Below are 12124 nucleotides of genomic sequence, written 5' to 3'. Positions count from 1 at the left end.
AAGGATGCCTCTCTTTAAATTTACAGTAGGTCACTTAAAATTACGCTTAGGGATGTTAACTTTTACATTATTTGAAAAACAATCGTTTCGTTATGAGAATGACGACGAAAAATCGAAAACGAAATGATCGTTTTAAAAAACAATTGTTTTTCTAAATTTCGTCTTATAAAAATGGTCGTTTTCGAAAAAAAAATTACATGCAAGGGTCTTTGTTAGAGATAATTAACGAAGAGAGGAAACCGACCTGAAGTTCAACATGTACTAATCATTGAGTAGTTTTTAAGAAAATATCTGGAATTGTTTTAGTTCCCCCACCACTGTTTAACTTTATGTAAGACGACATCCAATAAAATTGCATGTAATTTTTTCCTTCAAAAACAATCGTTTTAAAAAAACTACCGCTTTTATAAAGTTTGCTGTTTTGTTAACGATCGTTAATGACAACCCTTTGTTAACTATCATTATCTATGACCCTTTGTTAACGATCGTTAACATAATTGTCAATAATTTTTTTTTCAAAAACGATCGTTTTTTAAAAAACAATGGTATACAAAACGGTCTGTTTTCTTAAAGTTCAAAACGATTGAAAAACGAAACAGAACCAATCGTTTTTAAAAACGATTAAACAACCTAATTTCGCTTACAGTCCCTTTAAATGTTTTCCAAATCGCTGATTAAATATTTATACTAGATCAGCTATTTAATCAATATAATTATAATTATTATATAATTTATCCTTGTCATGTTCAATTAAAAGATTTGCCTGATCACTGTTGATTTTTTACAAAAATGGTGTATTTCTCCTGAAAACATATGAACATTTTTCTAATTTAAACAAAATAAACCTAGAAAATCAAAAATATCTTCCACATTATTCATCAGATAGAGGTTTCAAGGGTACAATTGGTAAAATTGTGAATCAGGCATTACCATCTTTGCATGAAGGGTTACTTACAGTTAAGCTTACTGCCCCTGTTTAGGTATAGAAAATGCCAAAATGTTGGTATGAAGACTGGTCTTATCTTAAGTGATGAACAAAAAAAGGTATTACCATATATTTTAGAGTTTTTGGTGTTAGGTACTTTACCAGCACCAACTCACCCAGGCAAGTAATTTCGCCAATATTAGTTTCATAATTCCCCTGCAGTAACATTCTTAAATGAATTGAACAGCCATTATGTTTTAAAATATTGAAATAATCTTTACTTTAATCAACTAAATTATTAACAAATATACAAACATTGTAGATAATAAGAATTTTTGATTATCAATTTTCCAAGATATGATAAATTCATTAGAATCATGGTAAAAAACAGAAATTACTTTATTTTACTGCACGGGGAAAGTGTTAATAAAAGTTGTGACTGGGTAAATTAGTGGTTGGGGAAAGTACTGATTGGAAAATTGCCATTGGGAAGTTGCGTTTGGAAATTAACACATATAAGTATTTAATTTTCTTAAAGGGAGTGTTTGCGAAAATTGAAAGGGGGTCTAAGCTAACTTCGAAAAATATTCGATGGTGAGCACTATTAATCTTACTTCTATCTGTTGCTTCTGAAAGAAGAAAATTGTTAAAAACAACTCATACGAAAGAATGTATAGCATCCATACAAATTTGACTCAGATTGTAAAAAAATGAATTTACCAAACAAATAATTCAAATATTACATCCTATACTCATCAATTTTTTTCAATGCATTCATACACAGTTGATATATCATAATAAATTTTATTTATTTTTTATATGATGTAATTTAAACGACGATTAGATGGCCACCAGGTGTCTCTGCTCTTGATGTTTCTCATTCTGTGGTTCCACGAGGGAGAGAAACCAAGTGGACAAAAAGTTGTCGTTTTAAGTGCCTTGTATACAAAAAATTAAATATATTATGAGTACAAAAAAAATAGAAGTAAGATTAGTAGCAATCACTCTCGAACATTTTTCGATTTAAGCCAATACCTTCTTTTATTTTTCGCAAAAACTCCCTTTAAATACGTAAATTTCTCTTTTAATACTTCTAATCTATTGTAGGTCTAGTTCAAGAAAAAACTGAAAAGAATAGGTTCTGATACTTCTGTAGTTCCTATGTTCCATCACAGGCAAGATACTAATTTTTTGTTCATATGGATTGCATTATTAACCCAAGTAACAAATTTGCGGAAAATCTTTGGAAATTCACATGAATTTTTCCTGGGAATCCGCGAATCTGCGGAAATTCCCAGGAATCTTTCACAGGAAAATCCAGTGAAACTGTCAACAGCTATTCCGAGGAATTTCACGTAACCCATTCCGAGGAAATTCTCACAACTCTATCCAAGGAATTTCTTGTCACCAATTACAGGGAATTTCTTGCTACCAATTCTGCAGAAAAACCTGAGAAAAAGACGACAAAATTTGAGGAAATTCTTGGGTTTTTCAGAGAAAAGTTCTTCAGAACCAATTCCTGGGAATTTCCTGGGAACTATTCCCAAGATTTTCTCAAGAGTTCCTCAGGAATATCTTAAAATATTCTCAGCATATTCCTGAGTATATTCACTAACCAGGACGTAAACCCATTAGTAGTGAATAACTTAACAACTATATTGCCACTCCAACTTTTCAGAAGAATAACCAAGTCAGAATGTTATAGTCGTTTTTGATCTTACTGAAGTTGTCAAGTATTTTGTTTATTTAGACAACGGAATTGTCAAGAAAATAAAAATCATGAAAAAAAATTTCAAATTTTTTTTTTTAAAGATGGTTCTAAAGTAAATTATCATTTTTTATCAATAAGGATGCAAAGAAAAAAAGATTTAGGGTAATGCATAATAGAAGAGAACCTCAGAGACACCTATTGGAGAAAAACGGAACTTGAAATTATGTGATGAAGTCCTGAGAATTTCTGGAGAAATTCTTGGAAATTCTTGAGAAAAATTCTAAAAATTAAGTCTCTTATTTAATTCCCCTAAAAATCGGTAAACTTAATGACCAAGTACTAAGAACTTCTCAGGAATTTCCAGAGAAGTAATCAGGAAAAATTCTCAGAATTTTCCTATAAATTTCTCGAAACTAATTTTATCAATATATTCCCCTAAAAATCCGTAAACATGGTTACCAATTCCTAAGTATTTCTCAGGAATTTCCGGAGAAGTATTCAAGAGAAATTCTGAGGAATTTCAGGGGTGAAAAATTCTAAGAATTTCTCAGGAACTTCCCGTAACTGAGTCTCAAAACTATGATCCCACAAAAATCTCTCATCTTAGGAAACAATTCTGGGTGATTTCTCGAGAATTTCAGAGGAATCAGTTACAGGAAATTATTCTTGAGAAATTCCATGGAAATTCTTTAAAGATAGTCACCGCAGTTGGAGAATCTGGGGAAATTCCTAATTCGTGTTACTTGAGAAATTACTAAGACAATGATTAATAATAATATGACAATCATCAAACATTTTAAAGTTCAGGAAATTGATTAACAAATATGATTTTACTTGGTTAAGTACATCATTTAGCAGTATTTATTGCCGAAAATTAGTAATATTATTTTCTTATTAGAAATCTTATATTTATTAATATTTTATTTATTTATTGTTTCCTAGATCCCATATTCCATCCAAGATGAAAACAAATCTAAACTTGAAATCTGGCATAGCTGCCTTTTCTACTGATCTGGCTACTTATCGGTCAAACAACCCATCATCCAGTTCTCATTTTTCTCTCAAACAAAAATTGAAATCAATCCCAACAGTTCTCAGTTCAATACCTACACCAGTGATTTGCACCACCTCTTCTACAAAGAATAACAGAGATATAATGATTCAAAATAAAACATTTCAAATCAAATCAATGAGAAAAATGTTCCCCTCACAAGCCCTTCCATTCAATAAGGACCTCACACTCAATCAATCTGAGTCTTTGGTAAGAGCTTCAAGGAGATTTTTATTGGAAAAGGCTAAACGCCAAGATGTTTTTTTCAAGCTATTACCTCCACCTAAATTAGCAATACTTGCAAATCCATTTTCTGATGGGCTTCATCTTTCCCAAGAATCAGAGTCAAGATGGACTGGAAAATCCACAAGTGGAAGAATTCACAACAATTCTTCCGTAGAATGTTCTCCTAGCGCTTACCGGAAAACAACAACAGTTATTAGGACTCCTATTATCAACCCCACTATTCCTTCATCTACACTCACCTCTAAAGATTTATCCAACAGGTAAATTCAAAGCAATATTTTACATATAGTGATAACTTGAAAACTGTGGACTAGGAAGGCAAGATAAAAGCATTACCTCAGTGTATTTGATTTGACTGATCACTTATTTGGGTAATTTCAGGGTAAACTAAACAGCCTATTTGCAGTTGATTGGTATTAGCCAGAGAAAAAGCCGATTTTTTGTTAAGAATTTGAGCGCAAAGTTATGGTACCTTTGTCAGAAATAGTATATTAGAAGTTTTTCAGCAACAGTAGGCAGATAAATTTAAATTTATCATATTTTAATGTTATTATGTGTTAGCTATTATATACTAAAATATGAACACTTTTGATATTTGAGTAATTTGAAAAATTAGTAAAAAGTCCTTTTAAACAAATCAAATATATTTACTTAACATGTAATTAAATCATTTATCATTATTAAAATGGGTCATTTTACACTACACAATTGGTGTGTCTCATGTTCTTGGATTAAGGTCAGACCTTGAGTATAAAAATTGTTTTCCTATTCCAGAACTTTCTGGTTCTGACTGTAGTTACTTTATGAAATTGATTTTTATTGCTTGAGATAAATTTGCTAATATTAAAAAAATATTTTTTTTACACAACTATTGATGTGTGCAATATAAACCCCTATTTTAGTTCAAAAGCTTTCGCTGGAATATGCCAGAGTTGGAGAAGTAAATCAAGCTCTGATGAAGAAATGACTAAAGCTTACTCAGCAAATACACAAACGGTAGATTTGAGACATCCTGTCAAAATGGCGGAAGCTATTGATAATCAAGGGCTCCCAGATTCTCAGAATAATAAATCAACTGATACTGACACTTTATCCAATCCTGTTGTCAATCCAAATTTTGCAAGAGATATTGATAACCAGCCTTCCAAAGAATCTAATCTCTCACCAGAGGTTATTCGCAGTACAGTTATAGTGAATCCTTCACATATTCCAAATCTAACAGCAGAAGCCCTTGGAAATAATAATTCCAAAACAATTAATAGATCAGTTTATGGGAGGAAAAGAGAGGAATGGTTGGGAGGGTATTACGAAGAATATATGATGATAAACACCTCATTAGACGACAGCAAGCCAGAGGTATTTCCCAAAAATATGTGTTAATTGTAAAATGTTGTTTTTGACATATTTATTCAATTTGAAATCATGAAATTAAACGGGAAACCTATATTTAACTATTAAAGGTCCTGTAAGTCTAATTTCAAGTCACCCTCCTTTAGGTTTCCAATCGGAATTCCGTTGCGCGGAATTACGCGCAATGGTTGCTTCAGCTTGGGCTATTTCATTGCGCGCTATTGCGGTCTAATTGCAAAAAAGGAAGCAATTAAATATTCGCAGAATTGCGCGAAATTGCGTGCATCTAAAAATCAATAATTTTAACTGTTTGACTTACAAATTTATGCAGCAGATACAAGAATGGAATGAAATATCTCTGTTTATTTTAAAATAATCGAGGCCCGAGTGTCACTTGTTTCAACAGTATTCAAATTTTAAAGTTTCTTGTGGTTAAACTACTAATTAACAATTTAATATGTTACATTTTTCATTTGTTCACATTGGATAAACATTAAAATGGAATTTTTTTTGGTTAAAATTGTAAGGTTCGTTTAATCAAAATAGATATTTTGCTATAGTGAGAACCAGAAAACTATGGAACAGAAAGACAACATTATAGTGTATTTGATGTAGTTACAAGTCAAACTAAATTAATTAGTAACTTATCAATTCACTTATCCAGTTACATGGGTCTGCTTAATCTAAACTGTCGTCTTCCTATGCCAGAGTTTTCTGGTTATCATACTTCAAATGAATATTACAAAAGAAGTTTAAGTTCAACTTTCTTAGCATTTGACACTGAAATGTTAGTGAAGTTCAGTTTGTGGTATGCCACTAACAAAGTTTAAATTGAATTTTTTGTTGTTGAAAGAATTGCGCAATAATTAATTGCATTTATTGCGTGCCATAAGGTTTAAATTAAATTTTATAAAAAAATTGAAACACAAATGCAAGAAAGTAGAATGGAATTGCATGCAATTATTACGGAATTGCTCGCAATTGCGCGCAAGTAAAATCCACTTGTGTTGAAAACCCTACCCTCTATGCAAAGAGGGCAGTGTTTGATTTATAACAGTACTGATCAAGTATAAATTAGAAATGCATGACTTTGTTTATTTGGTGTTAAGTTAGATCCCCAGCACAACTTCCCCAGTCACAACTTCCCAGAGACATCTTCCCCAATAGCAATTTTCTCAAAAACCAATTTCCCCAACACTAACTTCCCAACACTAACTTCCCCAGTCACTAATTTCCCCAACAACAATTTCCCCATGCAGTAAAATATCAAATATTTCCGTTTTTAACATTACTTCAATGAACAAATGCACAATTTTAAAATAAAAAAATCGCAAATTTTTGAATGTGAAAAAATCAGTTGGATTAGATGAGTCGACAATGTTGGCAGTTTATACACTGTCCTCGAAGAAGAGAAATGTTCTGGTGGATCCCAAAAAGTATGATTCCAACCTACAATCAATGTCAAGGGACAACTCTAAATCATTCTGGAACTGTGGGGAGAAAAGGAAACATTCAAAATGTGTAACAACAGCCGTTGTGAAGTTAAGTTGCTGTTGGGGAAATTAATAATTTTACTTCATGGGGAAATTGGTGTTGGGGAAGTTGCTGTTGAGGAAATTAGTGACAGGGGAAGTTAGTGTTGGGGAAATTAGCGGTTGGGGAAGTTGCTGTTATGGGGAAATTAGTGACTGGGGAAGTTAGTGTTGGGGAAATTAGCGGCTGGGGAAGTTGCTTTTGGGGCAGTTGTGACTGGGGAAATTGTGTTGGGGAAGTTGCGCTGGGGAAATGACCTAACCTGTTTCTTATGTGTGGTTTCTCTTCAAAGGTGAGGGTCTGTCCTAGTATACGATTTTTGGACCCCCCCCAGGCCCCCCCCCCCCTCCTATCAATTTTGTACATGACCATTTATTTTTCAGCAAATTTATTATTATTTATTTTTTTGTTATTTAGGGTTAGGTTAAGATACTTTCTGGGCCGAGCGCTGCGGCTAGGATGGGCTAGGGGGCCGAGCGCTGCGGCTAGGATGGGCTAGGGGGCCGAGCGCTGCGGCCACGGGTTAGGTTAGTTAAGACACTTTCTGGGCCGAGCGCTGCGGCCACGGGTTAGGTTAAGTTAAGAAACTTCCTGTCACACCCATGTACAAAATTGATAGGAGGGGGGTTTTCCTGGGGGGGGGGGGTCCAAAAATCTTATACTAGGAAATTACCGAGGGTGATTTGCTCATCTTTTGCTTTTACCAAATGATGGAGAAATTCACAGAGGTTAAGACTTCTCAAGTCAAAAATTTGTCAATTACAAATTGAGCATTTCTATCTTTGCATAATATAGGTCACATATAAATATGGTTACTGCAGTTCCTTTATTAAAGGTTGAGAATTCTTTCCTGGATAAAGTTATTCAAAAATATATGTTGTATCATCATGAGAAGTTTAGAAGGGATCCATTCTCTGACAAGACTGCAAATCCAGGTACCATTTGAAAATCTCAGAATTTGTGGCAATTTATACATTTTGTTTTCTAGTGATGGGGAACAATCCTGTTCACACTCACCTAAATCTTGAACTTCAGGTATTAATTGTTATTTATAATTTTATCTCTTGGGCATAAGTCTCCTGATCTGAGAACTTTAGATTTGGATATCCTGAGATGAAAACTTCAGAATGGGATATCCTTAATTCCAATCTGTTAATTAATCTGTAGATTAATATCAAGAGGAAAACAAGCAATATTTAATCTGGAGATTAAGAAAAAGAGTGGATCAAGCATTAATCCTGACATACCCCATTATAAAGTTCCCAGCTCTGAATCCCAAGCTGAAAACTTTAGAATGGGATATCATTTATCCCGATGGGTTAATAAATCGGGAGATTAACAACAAGAGAGAAGAAGCATTATTTAATCTGAGCTGAAAACTTTAAAATGGAATATCCTTAATCCCGATCGGCAAATAAATCTGGAGATTAATATAAAGAAGAAAACAAGCATTATTTAATCTGGAGATAAAGAAAAAGAGTGGATCAAGCATTAATTCCGATATCCACCACTCAAAAGTTCCCAACTCTGGAGATTAAGAAAAAGAGTGCATCAAGCATTTATCCCGATATCTCCCATACAAAAGTTCCCAGCTCCGATCACTTAATCTGAATATTCAATATGGACACTTTTAACTTCTTGCTCTTTTTCTCCCTTTTTCACATCCCAACCAGATTTTGACCAATTAGAGTTCTCTCATAAAATTGCTCCTCTAAATTTCAAATTTTCCTGATTTTGATTGGCTGTTTGGGATTCTGCTTACGCCACTCAATTGGTTGAATTTTAAACACCTTTCAGGATACAAACTTAAGATTAAGTTAATCTTGAGATTAACCCTATCCCTGCTGGGGTACTTGAAAACCAGGATACGCTAGATCAAGCATTGCTCGCATCCACAGTTCTAAAGTTTTTAGCTCTAAAGCAATCTTGGGCAGGTCTTAACTCTGTAGTAATCAGTTTGGGACCCAAACTGTGATGGCAGTTTGTGTTTAGGGTCCAGGATCTTCACAAAGAAGTGTTGTTATGATGAAAATTCAAGATCAAGATCTGTCCAAAGGTAAACATTTTTAAATAGATTGAACCCTTTTTTATTTTGACCTTGAGAACAACAGTTATAAAGATGTTTATCTTACCAAATTTTCAAGGTCCCATCAGACCATGCATGGAAAGTTACGATTTTACAAGAACTATTAAATACAAGAAAGGAATAATTGAAGAATTCAACTGAGTAATAGTCAATGTCGCCTATTTGTGCATTATTTTGCATATTTTTTTTCTTTTGTAAAACTATATACATGTTTGAAATTTCTTTAAAAAATTAAACTACACCATTAATATATGTATGTATATTTTTGTTTCGCAACTGACAATGTTGCCCTAAAGTAAACCAGCTAATCTACCATGTAGTGTTCCGTTGGGATCGACTGTAAGCTCCTTTACTATCAGATCTCTTTATTATTGTAACCATCCCTGTTGAAGGTATCTAGCCAAGGAGTATCTAGCCAAAGGAGGTATCTTGCCAAAGGAGTATCCAGCAAAGGAGTATCCGGCCAAAGGAGTAACCCATCACTGAGTGCCAAATCTGTGTCTGTTGACTTTAGTTATTTATTCATTCATTTTGTTTCTCTTTAATATAAATGTTCAACTACTTTGTTCTATTATTGGTGTGTGACTTGAAGACTACTAGAGTATTGTTACCCGCCTTTGTGGGTATCCTTTCAAATATAACATTATGAATCAAACAGGATAATCTTCAAGTTTTATTTAGGCTCAGAACTTTAATCTGACAAAATAAACAAGTTTTAGAAAAAGCTTCAGATAATACAGTGAAAACCTTAATAACGAATACATCGGAAGAATTTATCAAATGTCGTCTTGACAATTTTTCAATGAGTTTTATACTACTATATTACGTAAATTTCAGTATTTGCGAAAATAAATAAATATACATGAATAAGCTGGAACAGTTTTAAAGAGTTCCATATAATCATTTAATTAAAAAACTAAATATCTGAAACATTCCATTATCAGAAAGTGAAGAATACGACATTTGATGAATTCTTTCGATGTATTCGTTATTAAGGGTTTTACTGTACAAAATGGCAAAATACATTCATCCATCAACTAAATCATAACAGGATGTTATCTAGGCATTAAAAAAACTGTAGTATGAAGATATCGATTAAATATAAGGTTAAATACAAAACATAAGATCAATACAATTCAATATAAAATAACAGTATATTTACCACATTAGTCCTTCCGACACTTGCACGATATATGAATATATTTAACTAGAATAAATCCTTCTCAAAAATACCGATAATACTAAGAAAAAACATGGAATTCCGCCCGTGAGCAGAGTAAACATTACACGTTGGCAAAAACTGGTTCTGCACTTCAGATTTCTTAGAAATACAAAACTTACGTTCAGGGGTGAATACTCGCCAATCAGGGATGCTTCCTAGACTTTTGATCGCAACATGAGCTCGCGAAACAATTTTAGTGTGTGAATAAATCTAAATAATTTAATAATTTAGTTTGCACCTCAGACAGTACTCTGGAAAACAGTGATTTTCAAGATCAGCATGAAGGAAATTTAACACAGCAAAATTACAATTTGATTTTTGTAAATTAATAACATTGTAATCAGGGTTGTTAATCATTTTTAAAAACAATCAATGATTCTTTATACTGTTTTGGTTTTCGTTTTTTCTTCCTTGTAAACAAAACGAAATTATTTTTTTTTCCAAAAATAAAAACGATTAATTTTTGTAGTTAACATTGTCACTGGTTAAATTGAAATTAAAAGACTCAGATATTTTGGAATACGTTTTGAACATTGGGGTTCCAACCCTACTAGACCTTTATACTGTGGAGGAAATCAAATTCTTAGGTATGTAATTATTTGATAATAGAATATCTTGAAAACTTTTAACTTTATGCAAAACGTTGCTTTTTTATTTTATCTGGAATTCGATTCTCACTATTTGCACAATTTCTAAATTAGTAAAACTCTTTATTGTTATTCAACCCTCTTATTAATTTTTCTCCTTCATTCATATTTGCACAAAACTTGTACTAAAATGTATAATTTTAGAATACCACAATCAATGTTTCTGGACAAGTTGGTCAAGGTTCAACTTGGGCTCTCAGGTTATGAGTGTCTTTATAAAGTGGTGTTGCTCTGAAGGAGATCTTGCTCCCTGGATAATGATTTTGTTTCATAAACAATTAACAGAAAGACATGTAGGCAAGTAATTTCTCTGTTAATAATTCTTTCATTTTGATATTTTCATCCCTAATTAAATCATTTTCAGCTTTCATGGTTGAAATTGAAGATGATTCTAGAATAACGGAAAGTGATTGTATCACGCTTCTCAGGTATACAATCTTTATCTTTGCATATCTATAAGTATGTTGACATTAATTATTTTATAAAAGTGTACCAAATTTTGAGAACAATAAAAATGCCAACTTCAAATTCAAAGCTAGAGTTGTTAATAGAAAAGGTATAACCACCCAAAAGCCTAGAACATTTAAAATTAACTTTATTTTTCAGGAGAAATGTAAAGTCAGCTGTATACCTTTATACAGCTTGGAATTACCTGCAAAATGCAGAGGACCAACATTTCTATTCCATGGGTAAAAAGAAATAACTTTAAAGGGAGTGTTTGCGAGAAATGAAAGGGGGTGTAACCCTTCAGTCCTCAATGAACCCGGAGCTAAGCTTGGATTGCAATTAGTCTGCCCTATACACAGGACAACATTTTAGCTCTTTTGTATATAGCTATAGGTTGGACGGAAAGTGGGGCGAATGATAAGTCACCAATGTGGAGAAATATTTGTCGTTTGAAAATGCCAACCCAGAAGACATGCTTTGGACACATGTTTTTAAGTGTGGAAAACCAAAGCCAGCCTTGCACCAAATCCTGGTTTAAATTCAAGCCAATATGCATGAACCACGGCTTAGAAGGATAAAATGATCGGTCTGGGCTTAAACTAGTCAGTCATCACCAAGATTCGGTTGTAATATCTGAGTGATTTAATTGAAATAAAATTGATTTTTTTTACAATCCGAGTGGAATATTGCAACTTTCTGAATTTGTATGGACGCTACATTCTTCAGTACAAGTCGTTTTTAACAATTTTCTCCTTATAGATTAGAAGTAAGACTAGTCAGTGGCGGATATAAGGGGGGTTATTGGGGTTATTTACCCCCCCCTAGAATCCTGGGGGTAAATACCCCCCCCTAGAATCCCGGGGGTAAATACCCCCCCCTAGAATCCTGGGGGTAAATACCCCCCCC

General features: G+C 33.1%; 1 protein-coding gene across 2 annotated transcripts in view; it reads left to right on the top strand.

Moving 5' to 3' along the window:
• Positions 1-980: 980 nt before the first annotated feature.
• The window catches only part of LOC111714577 (uncharacterized), a 13241-nt gene continuing 2097 nt past the window's right edge, over positions 981-12124 (top strand). Inside the window, exons 1-12 of one of the 2 annotated variants that reach the window (XM_023489715.1) lie at positions 981-1044; positions 2033-2100; positions 3579-4193; positions 4836-5289; positions 7652-7751; positions 7805-7851; positions 8809-8872; positions 10356-10409; positions 10628-10711; positions 10916-11068; positions 11136-11199; positions 11378-11460. In XM_023489715.1, the coding sequence (XP_023345483.1) occupies positions 2087-2100; positions 3579-4193; positions 4836-5289; positions 7652-7751; positions 7805-7851; positions 8809-8872; positions 10356-10409; positions 10628-10711; positions 10916-11068; positions 11136-11199; positions 11378-11460 (1732 nt within the window). In that variant the 5' untranslated portion in view covers positions 981-1044; positions 2033-2086. The remainder of the gene's footprint in view (positions 1045-2032; positions 2101-3578; positions 4194-4835; positions 5290-7651; positions 7752-7804; positions 7852-8808; positions 8873-10355; positions 10410-10627; positions 10712-10915; positions 11069-11135; positions 11200-11377; positions 11461-12124) is intronic. The other variant, XM_023489716.1, reaches the window with a different exon arrangement.

The sequence above is a fragment of the Eurytemora carolleeae genome, unplaced genomic scaffold, assembly GCF_000591075.1.
Source record: "Eurytemora carolleeae unplaced genomic scaffold, Eaff_2.0 scaffold1601, whole genome shotgun sequence".
NCBI lineage: Eukaryota > Metazoa > Arthropoda > Copepoda > Calanoida > Temoridae > Eurytemora > Eurytemora carolleeae.
This window is presented reverse-complemented; position numbering and strand designations above follow the sequence as displayed.